Here is a 22,523-nt window from a genome sequence, read left to right as displayed (position 1 = left end):
TGTCAATTTCAGCTGACACTGAAATCAATGAAAAAAAATCCATCAGTATCAGTCAGTGCAGGTACAGCCTCCCTCTGCACTTTGTGCCTGTAGGGATCAGCTAATCCCAGGCTAGTGATCTCTGTCTTGCCAGGACTGCAGTGTTCCCTGCATGGTGCACCTGCAGGGATCCGGTATCATCAGCACGGCAGAGAGCCCTGTAGAGCTCTGCTGTAACACAAAAGCCAGGAGCATGGGGGGTATCCATGAGTAGGAACTATTTGCTAGTGGGGTGTCCTCCCCTGCAGATACCGTACTCATTGAAATAAAAAAAAATTGCAAAAATGAAGAATTCCACCAAGCCTTGTTATTGCTATGAATTCTGTGCTTTGCCTTCATTAACTTGCGAGGTACACTGCTTGCTGTTCAGTCATATGCCATTCAGAAGAAATCAAACACACAGGACCAAATTATGCTCTGAATTACCCCATGGCTTTTAGTAGGATTGTACTGGTGCAAATGGAAAATAAGTATTTGCCCAGTGTCTCCATTCTTAATCATTTCCAAAGTTTGATTACAAAAAATGTATTTATTGCAAAAATCTTGCTGTTGTGAGTAAATAGCTTTATGTTGGGTGCACTTGTATTGGTAGAAGTATCTAAAATTCTCCCCAAGAATTGAAAGAAAATGACAGTAGGTTTAACAAATGAAAGTCCTTCATGAATAAGATTAGGTAGGAAAGGAATGATATCCTCTGGGTTTCACATGATGTTTAATTACTGGACAGCTGGAGGGATTAATCCTTGTGCATTATGCCTGGGCAATCCAGAATTTAAACATCATGTGCAGCTTTGACTTTATTACTGCTTAAAGTATTAGATCTCCTTCAAAAGCAGTAGAAATTACAGGAAAATCCTCATTGTTCTTTAGAAAATATCTCATTCCAAATTTATTTGTCTTCAGCTATAGCATAACAAGAAAGCAAAAAAATTAACCTGGTGTTAGATATAATTGTATCCGTGCAGTAAAAATGAGGATATTTTCCAGGTGAATGTATCACTCTCTCTCAAATTCCTGGCCTGCAGGCAATCCCCAGCTGGAGCAATTGCACAATCTCACCCAGGAGTTCCAGGGCAGGTGTGTGTCTGTTACTTTTCCCCAACCTCTGGCACTGCCCTACCCTCTCCCTCTACTGCCCCCTATCCCCGAGGCTGTAGCTTCAGGGATAAGCTGGGGGGGGAGGTGGGCTGGTGCTATGTGGCAGCAGTGGTTGGGCTCCCCCGCATTTCCCGTAGCAAAACAGAGCACAGCGGAGTGAGTGCATCCACTTGAGTGCGCTCTGCTTCCCTGCAACTCCTGCTGCTGTTGGGAGCGTGGGGACCCAACCACTGCTGCCCCCCTCCAGGCCAGGCCTCCTCAGAAGTCTCTGTAGCCATGTCCTCTGTGGATGGAGTGCCCTGAGAGGGCGGGACAATGGTGGGAAGGCACAGGGCTTGGAGAACAGTAATGGGTAGCCCCTCCCTCCTGGCCCTCTGGGGGTATGTCTACACTACCACCCTAGTTCGAACTAGGGTGGTAATGTAGGCAACCGGAGTTGCAAATGAAGCCCGGGATTTGATTTTCCTGGGCTTCATTTGCATACAGTCGGGCGCCGCCATTTTTAAATGTCCGCTAGTGCGGACTCCGTGCCGCGCAGCTACACGCGGCACGGACTAGGCAGTCCGTGAAACAAGGAGTAACGGTAGTTCGGACTAGGAAGCCTAGTCCAAACTGCCTAGTCCGTGCCGCGTGTAGCCGCACGGCACGGAGTCCGCACTAGCGGACATTTAAAAATGGCGGCGCCCGGCTTTATGCAAATGAAGCCCATGAAATTCAAATCCCGGGCTTCATTTGCAACTCCGGTTGCCTACATTACCACCCTACTTCGAACTAGGGTGGTAGTGTAGACATACCCGGGGATACCCAGGCCAGATTTCACAACTGCTCCGACTGGGGATGGCCCTCGGGTAAAGAGTTTGAGACCCGTGGTCTATCATAATTAAATGTAAAACCCTACATTAATGCAATGTTAAGGTAGAGATTTTAATTTTGTGTGTCAAGAAACACACTTGGGGCCAGAGTGTTAACTGTGCCAGATCTTTTTCCTGATGCTGGAGGCAGCTTGGGTGTAATGTATCATTCCAGAGCTGAGGATCTTTGATGCAGAGTAATGTCCTGACTACACTCCAAACAAGCAGAAGGTAATTTCTCAAATCTGACCCTCAGTGTTCCCATAGCAGCCTTAAACTTTTCTTCCTTGTGTGCATGCATTCCCAATAGAGGCTTTCACTCTAGAATCATTTAATGTATCTGTATGTTCAGTAAATGAAATATTCCTCAAAGGGTACAGAAGAAGATGAAGTTTAAAGGAGAAAGGTTGAGTGATTAATGTTTTTACAGTTTTATGGAAGCTGCATCTTTTACAAAGTGTGGTTCTTGTTGGTATTCTATTGTTGCATTTGCGGAAAAAATACAATTTTGCCCAGCACTATGTGCGACTGTTATGAAATACATTGTTTTAATGCAAAGGAATAGAATTAAGATGATTAGGGGACAGAGTTCAGATTGCTGTCAGATATTTGTATAATTAAATATAAATGTTAGCATCCATTAATATATATTTTGTATCATTTAAACTTATACAGTGGATATAGTCTGAAACCATAGATGCATAAAACATCCTCTTGAGTGCTAGAGAAAGATCCTGACCTGCTGCTGAACTGGGAGACATTGCCTCTGCCTCTTCTACACTACTGCAACAGAGGGTTGAATATAGCCCCAGAGCTGACTCCCTGTATTCTCCCCCAGTGACTCATGAATGCGAAAGTCCAATATCCAGACACATATTTGTGTCATTCCGTAACTACCAGCCATGTTGCGCATCATGTACCTAGAAGACTTTTCGAGTGAGAGCAGGTCCAGAACTCAGTGCATTTTAATCCTCAAACAAAGCTCTCTGCTACTTAAACTAGAAGAGAATTTACTTTAGGTGTAGAAGCGATAGGTCTTATGTAATGCTAAGCCACATTTCAGCAGATTGACCATTCCTGCCTTTTATGGGTGGGGGGAATATATAGTTTGCTCCCTCTAGCAAGCTGTAAGAGTTGAGCACATGTTGCAAACATTATTTCAAAACCAAGTATCTTCAAACATAACAGCCCTTTTCCAAGACCGTGGCCAGGCAGTCTGAAGCTTTAAAAGAAAGTTCTTCTGAAAATTCGCCAAGCACGAAAACATCTGAAAATTTTCATCATGTCTGAAAAATGCTTTTTTTTTTTTTTTTTTTTTTTTTTTTAAACCCTCGGACAACTAAATTTAGTTAAATGGATTTTGCTGTGTTTTCCAAAAAAAATTCACCTCTGGGCAAAAGTACAGCTGGCAAGGTTTAGTCCAAAATTAGGGTTTTTTAAATAAAGTTTTAAGCCATGATTGCACTTACGAATGTAAAATTAATGTGTCATCTCACCAATAGTGCTGTTAACATGAACCAAAAATACACTTAGGATTGGCACCTCTCTAATGACTGATAACCTGACCTCTGAGGGCCTGCCACTCTCCTCCAAGGCCCGTACTTTGCCACACCTCTTCCTCTCAACAATATAAGCACATTAGCTTGTGTTGGCTGAGCAAAGATTCCTTTTAGATGCATGCAGCAGTGGTGGTGGGGATGCTACATGAACACAGGCCAAATTTTCAAAGGGACCAAATCTTGGCCTTTATTGGCAATTCTGGTAGTACAGGTTGAAACTCTAAAATCTGGTACGTTTTGGACCAGCAACGTCTGCGGTCCAGTAGGATCAGAGGTAATGCTGGACCAGAAAGCCCAGCTGGGAGTGGGGGAAGCCAGGGTCAGAAGTATAGCCCCAGCCAGTGGCGCTGGTGCCAGAAGCCAGTAGCGCAGCCCCAGCTGGCAGTGGGGCACGCAGTCCCAGCCAGGGCTGGCGGCAGCAGAGATAGTGAGTGGAGGAGGGCTAGAGTTAGGATTAACCGATAAATCTGGATTTATCGGTTAATCATTTTAAAAACTATATGCTAACATTCCTAGCACATATTTAGCAAAAGACAAATCAGGAGAGAGCTAAAATTATACAATTATATAATTTTAGCTTTCTCCTGATTTGTCTTTTGCTCCAGAGGAGTTAATGATATAGTGTGCTAAATACTGTGGATATGCAGCTCTAACGCTGCAGCGAACCACAGTAGAAATAAATATCTCCGCTTGTGAAGAATTCTCTTCAAGCAGATTAAATTAGTGGAAGTAGAGATTTTTATGGGGCAGTGACCTCACTGCTTGTAATGTGAGCACAGCTTTGTACCTCATTATTCAGCCAAGTTAGACCTTGGGAGCCTGCGTTTCCCTCAGTTGTCATAGCTACAAGATTATCTGACTGAAGTCAGACTTTTCCTTTTTGGATGTTTTTTTTTCTTACCTTTTCTGCCCATTGATTCAGAAACACATCTCTGGGGGGGAACAGTATTGTTTTTCTCCTCTCTGCCTTTCATAAACAGTCCTATGGGGGCATCCAATCAACAAATTGGCTTTTGCCTAAAAATTGAAAAATAAAATCTGTTTTTTCCCCCAGATGACTTTGAGATATATGAGAGTAGCTAGCCAGTGACTGACATTTTGTTATTTAAAATACATTTTAAAAATAAAATAAATTATAAATACATTTTGGTATTTAAAAACTACAAGAGACTATGGTGTGTTTATTGTTGGCAATCATTTTGTTTATAGATGTCCAGCAAAGAAATATGCTGTAAACATACGATTAATCTCTTATGTAAAACAGTGGGACAAATTCTTATAAATCTATAGTGACTCAGTTGATTTAGTGGAATTACTCTTGTTGTACATGACTTTAAATGAGAACCAGTTATGATCCAAATGTGGTTCTTATGGTCCTGATGGTTGATTTATCCTTGTGCTTAGGAATTTGAAGGTAGGAAGAGACAAAGATGCACTGCACTACTGACTTCTTGGTCTGAATTTCTTTTCTTTTTTTTTCCTAATCACAAAAGAAATGGAATTTACAATCTCTCTAGGATTACAGCAGATCTAGCTATAATCTGATAACTTTAATTTGATTAATCTAAAGCTTTTGAGACTGAAGAGTTCCTTTCCTGAGTTAAGAGTCGGAAATCAGAAGCAGCATCTTTCTAAAGGGGAGAAATGGAAATTCAAACTAATGTTGTTAGATACTACTTGACTTATTTCATATTGGCACATACTGTATAATCAGTGAGAACCTCTGCACAGTGAACTGAAGGTACGACATTCATAGGGCTTCCTTTTTCTGGCAAAGTATCTCTGATTTAAATTCCCCAATGGCAAAGTTAGCCTCCAAGCATGCAAAAGCACCTGTGCAGACAATCCGCACAGCTAAAGAGAATCCCATGCACTTCACTAAGACTATGCACAAGCATAATGTTCCTTTTGTGGATCCAAGTACAGCATCATGGCTTTATTGTAATACTTTTGTTTTGTAAATGAAGGAAACAGTTGTATAATAGGTATGGAATTCGTATCTTAATATGATGGCAACTGTTAGTTTGGTGGATATTCTCGTATGCTTTTTAGTGATTTTTCCAAATTGGTATAATTTGTAAAATTGCCATTTTAACAAACAAGTCATGTCTGGAGGAATGCTAGTGGGTATATCTCATCCAATTAATAATTCTAAGAATAAAAAAAAAATCCAAACACTTCCACGCATATATTTCTAGTAAAATTACCATCTAGTACAGAACATCTAAAAGTTGTTTCAATAGATTGTTATAATAAGAATATAAAAAGAGTAAAGATGGGTCTGTAGGTATCTCTACAATTTGAATATCAAACTACATAATGTAAACCCGACGCATCCTAATGCCTTTTACACTTTACACTAGAATCACTCTTATTTTGATGTGGTGTTCAGTTATTTAACCAGGAAATGTGTACTGTTTCAGTATTAAGGTGCTTTGTAACAACATAACAGAACTAGAAGATTTATGTGGCATTGCTTGGGCCTTCAATAAGTTTTGTTTTTCTTCATTTACATCATTGCTTTGGGGTGAGGTTGAGGATGAGGGGTTCAGTATGCAAGCTGCCCCGGGGAGAGAGGACAACCCAGCCCTTTCTCACTGCAGCAGATTGGAGCCAGGTGAGAAGCACCTGTCCATGGCTGCAGAGAAAACAGCCAGGGGAGGAGTGCATGCCCCCCAGCTGGGGAGTCAGACACACAAACAGAAAAATGCTCTGAAATATATAGTAGATAGCTGTCCCTTTCTCCATTCCTGCCCCCTGCTGGCACTGTGGGGTTATAACTGTCCTGGTCCCCATCTCTGGCCCCCTGCTATCCCCCCTTGGTCGTTCCAGAGTATAACTCCCTCCTTCTAGACTGCTCCCTGTCCATTTTATAAGAAACAATCAAATTCTAGGCACATCCTCATTTTTTTGGCACAACTGTGCTTTTATGATAGGAGGAAGCTGCATATCAAATTTGGTGGTCCTGGCTCTTACCATTTAGGAGCAAAGTCTCAGAGGGGTAGCCATGTTAGTCTGTAATTTTAAAAATGAGTAGTCCTGAGCACATTAGAGACTAACAAATATATCATGAGCTTTCATGGGTAAAACCAATTTTATCAGATGAGTAGGAATGGAAATTACAGAATCCAGAGTATATATAACAGCAAAAGCAGTTTCCTCAATTGTAGGACAGTGTTAATTATGCTAATTGAGTTAGGCTGGATGTGCCCTGTTCATAGGTTTTTATGTGTAAATGTGAGTTTCAAAGGCAGGGGAAATTGTCGTTGAAGTGCATTAACCAGTTAACATCTTTATTCAAGCCCAAGCTAATAGTGTCAAATTTGTAAGTGAATTCCAGTTCAGCAGTTTCCCTCTGTAATTGGGTGATAGAATTTCTTTCTAGAAGACTGGCTACTTTTCAATCTATTATCAAATGTCCAGATAGGTTAAAATGTTCCCCTACAGGTTTATGTGTGTTAGTACCATTCCTGATATCTGATTTGTGTCCATTTATCCTTAGTCACAGAGACTGTCCAGTTTGGCCAATATACATGGCAGAGAGACATTGCTGGCACTTGATGGCATACATCACATTAGAGGATGTGCAGTTGTATGAGCCCCTGATGTTGTAGTTTATGCGATTAGATCCTGTGATGGTGTCGCTCGTATAGATGTGTGGACGGAGTTGGCAATTTGTTGTAGGAGTAGGTTCATGGGTGAGTGTTTCTTTAATGAACCAAAGAAGACCTTTTATATATTCAGGGCTCGCCAAACCGCGGCAAGCCCCGCTCGCCAGCTGCGCTGTCCGGCCATCTGTGCATGCGCAGATCGCCCGAACCTGGCTCTTCCGGGTTGTAATCTACTCGTGAGTAGATTACATAGTTTGTCGAGCCCTGTGTGTGTGTGTGTGTGTGTGTGTGTGTGTGTGTGTATATATATATATGTATGTATGTATGTATAAGGTCCTCTTTGGTTCATTAAAGTGCTATGCAAAATCATACAGCTACAAATACTGCTGAATAAAGCATGTATATTAATTGTATTGCCAATCAAATAAAACCAATTTGAGTTAATACATGAGTTTGTGAAAGCTTACGTTAGATCAGTTACACATTTTTGCACCAACAATTATATATCAACCATAACTTTGGAGTCTGGTCACACTGTTATAATTACTCCAATGCGGCTTCAGAAACTGGAAAAATAGATTGTTTGTGTTTGAGGGGAGCAGTGTTGCAAAGGAAGCAGACAAATGCAAATATTAATTTGTGAGATTATTTGAAATGGTTTCCCAGGTTCCATAGCTACATTAGTGCTTTGACTGGGATAAGGAATTACCATTTCTTCTGCACTCCTCCTCTGCATGGGCTTCTCCATATCAATCACCATAGCAACAGCCACTAATAGTGGTGAGACTGCAACTCAGTTGCATTATTCCCTCTATGGAAGGCCTGTCTTTTATTCAGAGGAATTCACTTCAAGGTCATCGTTATTTACCTCCCTCTCTGTCGCAGGCCTCCCTAGCGGGCAGCCTTCTGAGGGAAAATTGCCCCCGAGAGCATGAATCTTGCTCTGCACCGTGGCACCTGACACATGGCCTCAGTGTCTGAAAATTTATACTGTCGCAGTTGGCACGGTAACCACCTCTGCCCCCTTTGTGGCTTCCCTGAGGGCATCCAGTTTACATCTCAGGCCTTCAGCTGTCACCTTCCTTGAGGCAGAGTCCCACAATAGTCTGTCTCTAGAGTGGGGATTTCGGCTGCATATCATCCTGCAATTCAGTATGACTATCTCAGCAGATCTGACTTTCGTTCAGCACCTATATCCCTGTTCTCTGAGGGTCAGTGTCAGGGTTAACCAGTGACCGGCCAGCATTCATATCTTATGTTCATGCTTAAGAGGTAATGCCTGTCTGCTACCTAGGACACTGGTAGGCTTCAGAGTATGCCACGTCCTCTCAAGGCCTGTCCTTTTCTTCACCGTCTCATATCAGTTATTGGATTGTGGAAGTGACCACTCCTCCTATTTTAGGGTGGCCATTTTATTCAGTTTTCCATTTTTTATCAGGGTATCTTTTACCAGATCAGACCAGTCTACATCTTTTCCCCCACAGAGAGGGTTCTGTAACTACCACTTAGAGCTAGAATGAAATCCCTACTCCGTGCAGACACAGCTCCCATTTCTAAAGTTGTACTGTAGTCTTTGGGTATTCAATGTGCTCCTGCTACCTGTCACATATATCCTAGATATTTGAGCTATGTAACAGGTATCCCTAGACAAAGTTTTTTCTTCAGAGAATGTGAAGGCTAAAAATAAATATCTGCCAAATTACCACAGTGTTACTAGTTAACCTGGAAATGGAATATGTGACCAACTTGTTCTTGAGGAACTGAGTTGAAAGATTACAGATTCTGTGTCTGCATTCGTTGGGTGTAGAGGTTACATCAGAATATTTGGGCTGATGTTGTTTATAAACTTCACTATTGTAGTCATACATGGACTGAGATTCTAAACGCCAGCAGATCTTTGGGAAAATCCAAAAAGCTGTCCTGACACTGTTCAAATGAGGAAAAATCTGTAGCAAATATCTCCTGAAACAAACATCTGCTGGAAATCATCTGGCTAACATTTCTTAAATCAAACAAACAGGAAATTTCAAGCCCAACCATTTTTTTTAGATCACACGTTAGAAACAAAAGGAAGAATCCAAAGTAGAAGTAAATAAATCCATGTATTCATGCCTGAATATTGATGATGCATTAGAGTGGCTTGTTTCTTCAGGGCTGAAAGGCCTGAGGCTGGCCCACCATGAGGGCTGAGGGTTAGAGGTCTGAGATCCAGCCAGTAGGGATTGGGACTGATGGCTTTGAGTGGAGCAGACTAGGACAGAGGAAGACTTCTGTGTGGCAAGAGCATCAGGGCTAAGTATAAACTTTTGTGTTATGAGTGTGGACTTTATTTTAGGACCTTGAAGATTCTGGTACCATTTCTGTTGTTAAACCAGCCCTGGTTGAGGGTAATGTCTGCCACGAGAGACTGTGTGGAGTTCTTAAAGGGCTCACAAGAGCGGGCTAGCAGGGATGGCATGCTTGCAAGGCAACTGGTGGCCATGAAGGGGGAGAAAGGATGCAGCAGAACCCCCTCCAGGTGACATCATAGCAGAATTTCCTAAGGCCGTCTCACTCCACTCCAACTTTGAGCTCTCAGCACCCAACCTTCCAGGGATCTGCTGCATGCCATTAAACCCATCACCGTGCTGGTTATCCCTTCAGTGGTTACCTTTGGCATTACTTCCATCATAACTTTCTCAAGGTTATTTCAATCTCTACATCTAATGTGACCCAGGGATGTTAACAGGTAACCAATTAAATGGTTACCTGGGAGCAGCCGCCTTGCCTGCGGAACCAGCTGTGGTTGGAGGGCTGCTCCAGCCCCAACAGGCCCCCTGTGCAGAGTTGCTAGCCCCATGGTGGGCCTGGCCCAGCCCCTCCCCTTCTCAGGTTGCAAGAGCGCAGGGGATGCAGAGCATGCAGTGGAGCCTCCCCGGAGTAGGGCTTGCTTAAGCTTTATACTTAATAAATCATAAGTATATGATCACTAGGATTTGTAGCAGTTACACGGTTATGTTTTTAAACAACTTTTTACATCCCTAGTATAGGCACAGAGAGAATGCAAGGAGGCACCTTCCCTCTATTTCAGCCCAGTGCAACAGCAAGCCACAGCATGGCTATAGAGTGCAGGCTTTTCTTCTTTCTAGCACTCTTCATAAAATCTAGCTCTAGGGAAGTGGGATGGGCGGGGCAGGATAGTGTGAATTAAGAATATTAAGTATCGAGTAATCTACTGGTTGAGTAGTCGATGGAATTTCCATTGACTACTCGATGAGTCGATAGGCACTTCCGCATGCCTCCTTTGAAATGTACAAGAGTCCCCATTGGGGCTCTTGTACATTTCAAAGGAGGAATGCGGAACACTGCGTGCAGCCCTGGGCCAGTGTGAAGTCTCACTGACTCCAGGTTGCATGCGGGCATGCCAGCTTTGAAATGTACTAGAGTCCCCAGAGGGAGCTCTTGTGCATTTGAGAGCCACAGCGCCCGCATGGACTCCCCAGCTGACCTTGGCTTCCACACGGCATTTCCCCAAAACCTGGGATCAGCTGGGGGCTCTGAGCGGTTTGAAATGCTGTGCTGGAACCTGGAATCATCTGGGGAGTCCCCAGCTGACCCTGGGCTCTATGCAGTGCTGCTGCTTTGAAATGCCATGGCGGCGTTTCAAAGAGGCAGCACTGCACGGAGCTCGGTATAGGCTCTGTGCGGCACTGCCACTTTGAAGTATCCTCTTCTTCCCCCCTTTGCTGCCTCTCACAGAGGCAGCAAGGCGGGAGGGAATCGACTTGTCGACTAATCCTTAATGTCGTTAGTGTGAATATGAAACCATAGCTCCCTTTCCCTAGCCAATGGAGCCAGATGTGTCTAGCAGGGGGAATAATCTTTCTATGGTGTTGCCACTACAGTGTCGTCATATGCTGCCCAGGCAGAATTCTGGCTGAGGCCTGTGTAAATGAGTCAGTGGTACCAATCCAGTCCATAGTAGCCTGATGACCACATCACATGAACTGCCATTGTAATTAAAAAGCTTCAGAGGAGCAGCCGCGTTAGTCTGTAACTGGAAAAAACTTTAAAAACAACCAATAGTCTAGCAGCACCTACTGTAATTGTTGCTTCTTAGCTATTCTGCCCAGAGTAAAGGACAGCTGTTGCCACTGGAGCTTTGTCTGCACAAGCACAGTTTGTGCCCATTGTCAGCACTGAGGCAGCTACACATGCTTCTGGGCAAGTATTAAAAATGAGACACATGAGTGGAGTGGTAGATGCCTGCTGCCCATGCTGTTCTTGTTCAATGGACAGAGGACTTCGCTCTCTAGTACTGTCCTATTCAGCATCTTGCATCAGATCTGAATTCACGTTTTAAAAACAAAACACAATAATCATACGCTTGCAAATTAATAGCTAGGAAATCAGAAGCTTCACTGCAGAAGTCCTCAGAAGGGACATGAAAGCAAAATTGCTTTTATTCTTCTCTGGCTGAGATTTTTCTACACATTATTTATTTTGGTGGGATTTGTGTGTATAGGGGAGGAGGAGCGTCTATATTAATGTGCATTGTCTGTAGATGACTGACCCCCATTTTCCATGGATACATGTTGCCATCCCTAATTTGCACACTTGGCAAATTTCAAAAGGGAGAGAGACCTGCAACACACACAAACATAAGAAGATGCAGAGGTGGGGTAATGAAAACAAGGAAGAAAGATGTGTTCATTACAGTCCAGGGAAGGAAATTATTTCACAGCTGTAGTGTGTAAATTGCTGCAACCCTGCCAAAATATTAGGGATCAAGAGCTTATGCAAACTTTGCTTATTTTTTCTGAGAGAGCTTTTCTAACATTTATTTTGATGTATTTCCTCAGCTCAGCCTTGATCTGTTAATGTTATCTGCATGTATTCACTGCAGCTCTCATGTTTATCATTCCTCTTCAGTCAGATCAGTAAGGCTATAGCTGTGTTACCTCAAATTAATACTCCAAAGTGCCTAACATGACCCATTTGAAACTGCTGCTGGATTACAGAGATGAAGACGGATCAGTAAGATTGATAGGGCATTTTGTTTGCAGTTATATAAGTGCCTGCCAGTTACTCAAAGTAGCTAAATAAGCACAATTAGAACTTTGTCAAAAGGCAGGTACAGTGTAAATGTTTGTGAGTGGAAGACAGACATACAAGTAGAGACTGAGCCTCTACTGAGCCTTTTCTTTTAATGAACTCTGACTCTGCCATGCAAGTAATTTTAGAAGCAGTTCCTAGTGTTTAGACATCTCTCCGCCTGAGTGTCCTAACAAATCAGGTAACTAGATGACCAAATGCTGTAATTTTTAGCTGCACTTAATAGCAGCTATAAAATTGCACCCATGGAATTGAAAGTGAAATTGAGATTCCTTTACAAATCTGCTTCATTACATCCATAGAAGAGCTAATGGTTTGTGCTCAAGGTTATGTTCCTTTGACTGTTTTTGGTATCTGAATAATTTTCTTATTGGTAAGACATCCCTGCCCCTTTCAGCCACCAACCCCTAACAAGCAAGAATTAGCTATGCTTGGTAGCTCTAGTAATTTGTAATTCTAGCTCACTAGTAATTTGATGCTGTGGGATTTAAAAACAGAAGCATAGAATTTGCCACACTGAATAAAAAAACCCTGATACATCAAATTCTGTCTCCATTGGTGCCCAGTGTGAGATGCTACCAAGAATGGAAAACATCTCTCCTCTCTCAAATGGGCTTGTCCTTTTGGCACTTAGGTGGCGGGAGCCAAAATAATGCTCAGATATGTAGAAAGAACTTGAGTTTGCCGGGACTGACCCAGGGAGGGAAGAAGGACTCTTTAAGGCATATCAGAGTAGATTCATTAGATAAAACACAAGCACTTCCACAAGCTAGAAAATTCAGCTGTGCTCTCTGCCCATAACAGTCTGGTAAATTCAGGAGTTAGGTAGTTTATACACTAAAAATTCTATTGCAAGCAGTCTGAGCTTATGTTGCCAGGTGAAAACAACAGACTATTTCTGTTTAATACAGTCAGGGTATGTCTACACGTAGAGCTGGAGGCGAGTCCCAGCTCACGTAGATATACTACTGCTTGTCAAGCTAACGTGCTAAGAAATATGTAGCTGTCCTAGTGTGAGCCACAGCGTGGCATAGCTGTGCTGAGTGTGTATCCACACAGTTCAGGCAGTGCACTAGCTTGATGAGAGCTAGGATGCGTGTCTGTATCAGCTGGGAATCACACCTTACCTCATAGTGTAGATGTGACCTTTAGATAATTCTCTCTGCACTCTTTTGCCATGCCCTCAAAGCATGGGTATATAGCCCTGTGTAGTAGAGTCTGTTGTCTTTTGGATGCACTTCCCATGCTGTGCCTTCAGCAGTGTGGTTTATCACAGGAGCTATGCAGAAGTGGCAATAAGTACTTTTGCTATTGAAGACAAAAATCTCCAGAGTGCAATTAAAAGAAGGAGTTTTCAAGACAGATTATTTCATTTAATCTAATTTATAAAAAACATAATTTTCCATTGGATCTTTGAAGCTGTTGAAACTGATTTTTTTTAACAACTGAATAAATTAAAAGTACCAATTAGAAGTTTTTATAGGGAATTCTTCCCAGGGGCTGTTTTTCTTTTTGTTGCAGTAAAAGTGACCATTGTTGGACATTTGAAAGTTTAATTTGAGCAAACTGCCCTGGCTCTGTGATAAATCAGGCATGCAAAGGAAGAAATCTGTTTTCCTTCATAGCTCAGAAAAGTCTCATTTGTATGTAAATGCTGAATGGTGACTTCCAAGGAAAATAGTCAGTACCTTGTGTGGAGAGACTTATCAGCATGATTCAGCAGCTAATCCCTGCACAACTCACTGAATATTTACCCTGTGTATCCCACTTAATATGTCCAAAACAAGACACACTGTGAAATTCTGAAATCTGCTTAGTGTGGGGTTGTGGTGGGGGGTGAATTTGGTGTACATGAAAGTCAGGAAGTGAGAGCAATGACTTGAGCTCAGTCTAGTGCCATGAAGAGCTCTTCATAGAATCCTAGGATTGGAAGGGACCTGAGCAAGTCATCGAGTCTAACCCCCTGCCCAAAGCAAGACCAACCCCAATTAAATCATCCCAGCCAGGGCTTTGTCAAGCCGGGACTTAGAATTTTCATCCCTAGAGGTTTTTACCACCTCCCTAGGGAACCCATTCCAGTATTTCACCACCCTCCTAGTGAAATAGTTTTTCATAATATCTAGCCTAGACCTCTCCCACTGCAACTTGAGACCATTGCTCCTTATTCTGTCATCTGTCACCACAAAGAACAGCCTCTCTCCATCCAATTTGGAGCTTCCTTTTAGGAAGTTGAAGGCTGCTATCAAATCTCTCCTCACTCTTCTCTTCTGCAGACTAAATAAGCCCTTTCCTGCATCCAAACTCCACCCTGCACCCCAGTCCCTGCCCTGACACTCCAACTCAGTCCCAGGCCCCACACCTCTTCCATAGAAAAGCGCTGCCTGGGACCACATACCGAAATTCTTGGGGAGGCTTCCCTGCAAAATTATTGCCCACCTCTGCTTCAAACTGTTCCGCTTCTGGGTTCCATACACAGTTGTGTTAATGATCCTTCATGCTAGTCTACTGCAACTCTGCTATTTTGGCCCTGGCTGGACTTCATATGCACCTCACTAGTGACTCTCCATCTGTTCCTGGTCTGGACACCACATAGCTTAGCTGATGCCCTTCCTTCCTAGCCTGCTGCAGTGTTGGGCTTATCCAAAGCAGAGTCTGTGTGCGCTGGGGTTGTGACAAGGATGGGGACTAAGTTGAAGGTCTCCCAACTCATCTGTTTGTTTTTACCCCAAAGTCTGTTCTTCCAGTGAGTTCCAGTGCAGTAACAAGACCTGCATCGCCATGATCTTCGTGTGTGACGGCGATAATGACTGTGGCGATGGCAGTGACGAGAGGAAGTGCTCGCCACTCACCTGCAACCCTAACGAGTTCCAGTGCAACAACAGCATGTGCATCCCCGAGCCCTGGGTCTGTGACAACCAGCCCGACTGTGAAGACCAGTCAGACGAATCGATAGAGAAATGTGGCTACAAAGTCAAGCCTCCAGTGCTGAACACCTGTGCGGCCCACGAATTCAGGTGCGGCAATGGGGAGTGCATTCACTTGAACTGGAAGTGCGATGGTGACGAGGACTGCAAAGACAAGTCAGACGAGCAGGATTGCCGTAAGTACCCTTCAGGGGCTAAGCAGGGTGAGGAGATGGGGGGTGTCGGGTGGGTAAAGATTTCCCTGCAGGAGAAAACATTTTCAGGATGCCACTAAAAGCCACGTTTTCAGCCAAGATTGCTAATGACCTGTTTGCTGCAGCAAATTCATGCCTTCAAACTGGGTATTTGTGTCTGCAGACTGTGTATCTAAGGGTCCAATTACCAAAATAACCTGCACGGACAAGTCTGAGTGCAGGAGACTCTGGCTGCAAATAACGGTGCAGTCAGTGCGAAGTCAGAGGCTGATATGAGGCTCAGAGAGTTAAACAGCAGCTCCTGCAGTGAGTTAAATGTAAGCCTCTCTGATAGCGGTGAAGAGGAGAGTGCCAGCTTTCCAGGTGGCAATATCCTTCACAGAGTCGCAAACCCTCTCACAGGCAGGGCGGCTGTACCCTGCCCCTTGTTCAGTGCTAGGCCTGCATGATACAAACTGACCCATAACTTCTTAGCATTTAGGTTGGGGGGGATTAATTATTGTAGAAGAATATTACAGGACTGCAAAGCAGATGAAAAACGTAGGGTGGGGAAGATTCATAAATTCCAAGACTGCAAAGGACATTGTGATTGTCTAGTCTCTCCTCCTGGGGTTGTGTAGTAATTTTTGCTCTCAGAAAGGGGTTGCGGAGCAATGAAGTTTGAGAATCTCTGCTCTAGCTTCAACTTCCAGTAATTAGATTGTGTGATACCTTTTCCTGCTAGGCTGAAGAGCCCATTATCATATATTTATGTTACATGTAGGCACCTATAGACTGTGATCAATTTACCCCTTGCCCAACCTCTTTGGTTGTGGAGTGGTTTGTGGAGGAGTAGCAAGTGACTGAAGATATCTGTTTCAGTTGTAAATCAGAGCTAGCGAGTGGGAACAGGTTTGAAAACCACTAGATCACCTCAGGAGGTCACAGGTTAGAAACATCTATGTTAAAGCAAAAAAACAGTTTTCTGCCTGTGAATCCAGACTACATTGAACAAGACAATCAATAAAGGGATCTCTGAAGAAGCCAGCTCTAAATGCACTTTGTGCTCTAAAATGTAAGCCCTTTTGGTAGAAGAGTGTGGCTTGTTAAAGACACACAGAGCTAATAAATAATGGATTTATTTTCAGTTAGCTTTGTGTATTTCACATATTTTGCTGTGAATTTTTTATCCATTTGCAGACACTAAAATGTTCAAACTGGTCACTTACCTAGAGAGACCAAGAGGGAAATGGAGCAAACGTTTAGTTGAAATATTCATAATGACAATTCTGAGATGAAATGAAATGTATATGCAGCTACCTGCATACATACAGCCCTGCTGAAAGGTGGGCAGCTCTGGGGAGGAGGGCCACAGCCAACGGTGAGGACTGAACGTTTTAGTTAAGGAGCAATAGTGTTATTATCCAAAAAGACATTGCACCCAGCATGGCAGAAAAATTCAGCCTGTGAAGCTAGTAGGACAGTCCCAGCTTGAAAAGAGTCTGTACGAGAAGGCAGCTAGGTTTTCTGTTAAGCAGAGCAAATGCGGTAGCTCCTTTAACAGGAAAAGAAGGAAGTGGAAGCCCCGGGCACCACTAGCTGTATTTCAGGATGGGAGGGGGAAATGCAGAATCACCTCTGAGCTGCTCTTCAGAGTAAGGAGAGGAGAACAAGGCGTGGGTGGCCGGGGCAGGAGAAAGAGATGGTGTACAGAAAATCAAAGGGAGTGTGGGCAGCAACAAAATAGCCGTTCGAGATGGGCTCAGGAATATCTACTCCTAGCACTGCACAGTGCAGATTTTGCAGAAATTAATGTTGTGTGTGCAGAATTTCTTTGCCCCTGCCCGTGGGTTACAATGCTGCCAGCCGCCACTAGGGGCCATTGGCACAACAGAGCCCAGCTCACACCTAGAAGACAGGGAGAGAGAGTTTGAGGGCTCCGGGCAGTTTCAGCTCTCAGCATGCCCTGAGGGAAGGAGCGCCTGTGCAGGAAACTCTGCATCCTGGGACCGAACATCAGGCTGTTTCTCCCTCTGCATCCCTGGGTTCTGGGAGGGGAGGATGGCAGGTGGCTAGGCTCTGGGAGACAGGAGGGGCGGGTATCTGGGCCATTGCGGGGCTCTGGAGAGAGAGGGGTTGTGGGTGTTTGACTCTTTTGTCTGGGCTCTTGGGAGGGGGAAGGATGTAGAGAAACAAGAACTGGGTTTTTGCAGGGTTTTTTAATCTCCCAGCCCCTGGAGGAATGTGTGTGCGTGTCTGTACTGCTTAGGGATGTGGACAACTAGTCAACAATTTAACAAATAAGCATTTGCTTATCAGGTAGTTGACACACTACTCGACTAGTCTATCAGAAAGAGGCAGGAAGAGGGAGGAGAGAGGAGAGGTTGCTTCAAAGCGGCAGCGCCACATGGAGCTGCTGCTTTGAAATGCCGCATGCAGCACAGGGTCAGCTGAGAACTCCCCAACTGACCCTGGGCTCCGTGCAGTGCTGCTCCATGTGGGCCCCCTGCGGTATTTCAAAGCGGCAGCACCGCATGGGACTGGGGCTGATGCGTCAGTTTAAAGGCAGAGGTGCCCTTATCGACTAATCTAATAGTCGATTCAAAATGCTCACATTCCTGAAGGGTGTATGAGCACTTGAAAGAACAGTGAGTTTCCAGAATAAAAACTTTTGAGAAGCCTAGTTGGCCATTTGAGTATATGCTATTTACTGAATTCACTTTCACCAAGGACATTTTGACCTGTCACTGTACAAAGAAAGCATGACCTGGGGTAGGTCAGAAAGGTCTGTCACACCCCACAAACTGTCCTAGTGTATGTGGTAGCTGTGTTGCTGTCGCTTCGATTTTTAAAGCAAGTGCTTTTCTTTTTACTCCCAGGTAATTATTCCTCAGTATTTTCAGCAACACTGATACCCAGGGGCAGGTTACAGTATCTCAGGTATAAACTCCCCGTTGGTTAAGTGGGATTTTCTTAGTGTACATTTGATTCTGATACCCTCTGTGCACAATTATTATTTGTAGCACGTAGGAGCTCTAGTCATGGACTAGGACCCCACTGTGCGAGGTGATGTACAGACACCGAACAAAATGACAGACTGTGCCTCAAAGAACTTACAGTTTAAGTAAGTGAACTGAGAACCTTAAAGTACATTTGCTGGACTGGCATTGGCTTCTGAAGTTGGATTATTTACAGACAAGCTTCAATCCAGTATAGGTAAAATGGAGCTCCCTTCCCTCTTTTTCCACATGAAAGGGGCCTAGTTGAAGCAAATGAAGTCCTGCTACTGTAAAACCAGCGTGAATAACAGTATAATTGATCCTGTATGTAGCGGGAGAGGGGACCTTTAATGCGGAGGAGAGAGGATATGTGGCTCTTTGTTTTTAATTGATTATTCCTAGACTAACCATAAAAACCCAAATAGTGACAGTAGATGGTGTATGTTCCAAAGCACACGTCTAAAATAGGACAGACCATCTATTATACAGCTTTAAAAGTGACATTGGAGAACTAAACTGTTTGGTGATACCCTTCTGAACAAACAATTCCGGGGAAATAAATCAGATACTCAGCTACTGTAAATCACTTCAGGGGAGCTAACCTGATTTATCACCTATTGGGGATCTGGCCCAGACAACTGAGGTCTTCTCTAAACTTTCTAAGTCCTTTTTTAATTAAAGACAGAGGAAGTTATAAATACATGATGTGGCACCCATCGCCTGGTGTTCTGATATACAGTAGGTATTTTAAAAATACCATAGATTTATCTGATTAGATTAAGTTAAGGACTGAAGATATTAATGTTACATCTTTTCCTCACATGCAGCTAATGGGTTTTTTTGTATTATACATATTAGTAGGGCATTGACAACTTACAAAAAAAACTGTCTTGAGGCCAGCATCAGTCACTTATTGTCATGTTCATTTTGAATGAATGGAAGAGTAGGTTACTCATTGAGGGTGACAACTAGTGAAAATGTTTTGGTAGAAGGAGATAAATAAAATAGAATGGAAATAGAAACTTGTCTGTGACAGGTGCTTGTTCCTGAATACATATATCTGAAATGTATTTTTCTAATATTAACTATAGTTTAGATGTATCATCCTCACGATCCAGACCTGTTTATCTTAAATGTTCTCCTTTAAAATTCAGGTTGTACACACAGAAAGGAAGTACTGGACAGTGCTTAGAATCAGGGCTCTTGAGAGCTAATCCTGACACTGCAACAGTTTTTTGTGTTGCTTCCAACTTTCCAGGTCTCAGTCCCCCCCATCCATAAAATAGGGTTTATCTTGAGGCTTAGTTAATGTCTGAAAAGTGCTTTAAGAAGCACATGAAAATTGCCATAAAACTGTAAAGCGACTTATTTTTAAAAGGTAATAAATGCCTCCGATGGAAATTGTTTGGTGCAAACGCCCCTGTGCGTCACTCGGGTAATTGGCAAGATGAATACCAGCTTTGAGCCTGGAATGTGCATGTTTAATTTGAGCTGCTTGTCTTTTTGTCCAGAATTTGCAAATGTAAAGCGTAGTTGTGTTATGTGTAGCAGTTAATTTAACAGGTTCTTGCTTTGTTTCTATTTTGTGGAACTGAAGAGGAGCAATAAAAGTGCTGAGATTCCCATTGATTTAACCCTCCAAAATATCACCCCACTTTTCTGAACAGCTGGTGCGTATAAACAAAGCTCTGCATGTTGAGAAGCTCTGCAAAAACACAGCCCCCCCTCTCTAACACGGGGTTTCCTGTTGTAGTGGGAATGCCTCTGTTGTATTCATGCAGCCAGTCCCAATTTCTTTATAAAAAGGCACCTGGCCATTCTTCCACCACCTCGCAAACCCCTAGCAAACTCCCTACCAGAATAGCCTTTGCTACGTCATTGCAGATGTAATACTGTTGTGGTTATATGAACTTTGTAAAGTTACATTTTTTAAATAGCTCCCTTTGTTACACTTTTGGTGATTAAAAGTGGAAGAATTTTTTAAAAAATGAAATGTTCTTGTCACCTGTGATAGTTTTAGGGGACTACCTGGTCCTTGGAAACCAAAGAATAAATCTAACTCAGCTGCTCAGTCCACTTTCACAGATACTCAGGGAACAAGCAGTAAGCTGACTGCTCGAGAGACAGTTGGAGATATGTTTAGAGCCGTGGCTCCCAAACTTTTTGAGCATACGGACCCCTTTTCAATCTATTAAAATGTTATGGACCCCCCAAACAATATAGCTGTGTATGCAGCATGCATGTCCCTTAGCCTATGCTGCTTCCTGAGCCGTGGGAAGTAACATGGGCTGAAAGATGTGCTGGCAATAAGAGGTTCCGTACACTTATTTTAATTTCTATTTTAAACTTTCTGTGGACCCCCTACAGTACCAGAGGTTGGGAATCACTGGTTTATAGGAACTGTGTTGAACCCCAGGTTGGGGAGTTTTCTGGTTCTTTATTTGCTTATGTCAACTTCCTTGGCTTTTGTGTTCGCAAACGTTAAGCACTATTGTCAGAAGTGTTGGATGCCAAATGTAAGGCTCTCAGTGGCTGTATTTTGGAAGTGCTAAGAACCTGCAGTTCCCATTGGGTCAGTTGGGATACAAGTGATCAGCACCTCTGAAAACCAAACATTTCAAACATCTGCTTCATTATCCTCATTACTGTACTTTGCTAACTTAAAATGTTGTGGGTTATTTTTCATACTAAGTCTTTGTACCATCTTGCATCTGTATTCATGCATTTTGCTGCCTATTCAGCATGGATAAAGACTCTAAACTAGCGTGTTTACAGTTTCCCCCTCAAATTCTCATGCAGATGTACAATATTAGGTTTGGGTTTCCTACAAATATATTTCATTAAAAACTGAGAACATTTCTCTGTATCATAGAATCATAGGACTGTAAGGGTCCTCACGTGGTCATCTACTCCATTTCCTGCACTCATGGCAGGACTAAGTATTAAGTCGTAGTAGTAAGTTTGTTTAACTTTTTAAAATAAACCTAAACTTAGGATTCTTGTTACTGTTACTAATATTACTACTCAGAATAAATACATATATTCAAGGTAGATGGAGACTTTTGCCTTGAGGATCCCAAATTACTTGATGAACTGCAGGTCCTTAGTTGAACTGAGTGGCAAAAATTGTACTAACTTGAGTAAGTGTAGGATTGGGTTGGGCAATTGCTTTATTGCTGAGTTCCACCTACAATGAAGAATATGGAACTGATGGATCCAGTAGGTCCGCCAGATGTTGCTTTTGAAGTCTCCCATCTACTTAATTGTCTCACTATTAGCTTCGGGAATTTGATCTTGATAAAGTTCTAGCTGCTAGGATACCATTTGTTGCATGGGAAAGTTGTTTTTCCCCTTGGTGTTTTTTGCAAAGATTTATGTTCGTGTATTTATGGGGTGCATTTGACCAGGCTATCCTGGCAGTAGGGTGCTGCTGGTGGTGGTACCACCTCACAGCCTATATTTTGTCATAGTGTATTTATTATAAATCCTGGATTTCCCCACTTCTCCAGAGCTGCTGCAGCTGTCATTGTACAAAAGGTCATGCCTCAATTCTGTGCGTGCTAGAATTCAGTCAAGTGAAATCATCCTCCGTCTGTATTGTGCATCCTATATGGTGCTGTGCCTTTGCTTGCACTTTATGATACTTGCTGCTAGATCATTTAATGTCTCTTGGCCCTTTTGGGGGCTATCTAAAAGCCATAATTTCTCTATTTAGAGACAGTTTATGAAATTGTCAAGGAAAATTCTACCAGGCAGCTCTGGATTACATGAATTAACATCAGCTCTGACCTCCTACAGCTATTCAGAGGCAATGATTTTCTGTCATTTAGGGCCAGACTTTAGCCCCCAGAGAAGAAACACAACAGTAAAGACTTTCAAATCATTTGCTACTTTAATAGAATTTTGAGGAAACATTTGGAAGATGGGCTCCTCAGAACTGGAGGCGGGGGAGATAACATACCAGGGAGCTGTAGGTCTCCTTCGCAATCAAACTGGCCCCTACCCTTGAGCACCTATAGAGCTTTTGTACTCATTTTCAGTATAAATTAGAGTCCCAGATATGGAGGCCAGGAAGACACTGCTTCAGGTAAAAGCTCTGGACTAGAATTAAAAGGAGGATATAGGTGTCTACCTCACCTTTAGGTGCCCACGTTCAACATGTAGGTGCCACTGGC

The 22,523-nt window shown here is 43.0% G+C and overlaps 1 protein-coding gene across 2 annotated transcripts in view; it reads left to right on the top strand.

Annotated features, from left to right (window-relative positions):
* LRP8 (LDL receptor related protein 8) overlaps positions 1-22,523 on the top strand; it is a 300,238-nt gene that overhangs the window by 226,721 nt on the left and 50,994 nt on the right. For both annotated transcript variants that reach the window (XM_089780427.1, XM_075936002.2), the window contains exon 5: positions 14,984-15,352. In XM_089780427.1, the coding sequence (XP_089636553.1) occupies positions 14,984-15,352 (369 nt within the window). The remainder of the gene's footprint in view (positions 1-14,983; positions 15,353-22,523) is intronic.

The sequence above is a fragment of the Pelodiscus sinensis genome, chromosome 9 (assembly GCF_052426305.1).
Source record: "Pelodiscus sinensis isolate ZL-2025 chromosome 9, ASM5242630v1, whole genome shotgun sequence".
Taxonomy (NCBI): domain Eukaryota; kingdom Metazoa; phylum Chordata; order Testudines; family Trionychidae; genus Pelodiscus; species Pelodiscus sinensis.
This window is presented reverse-complemented; position numbering and strand designations above follow the sequence as displayed.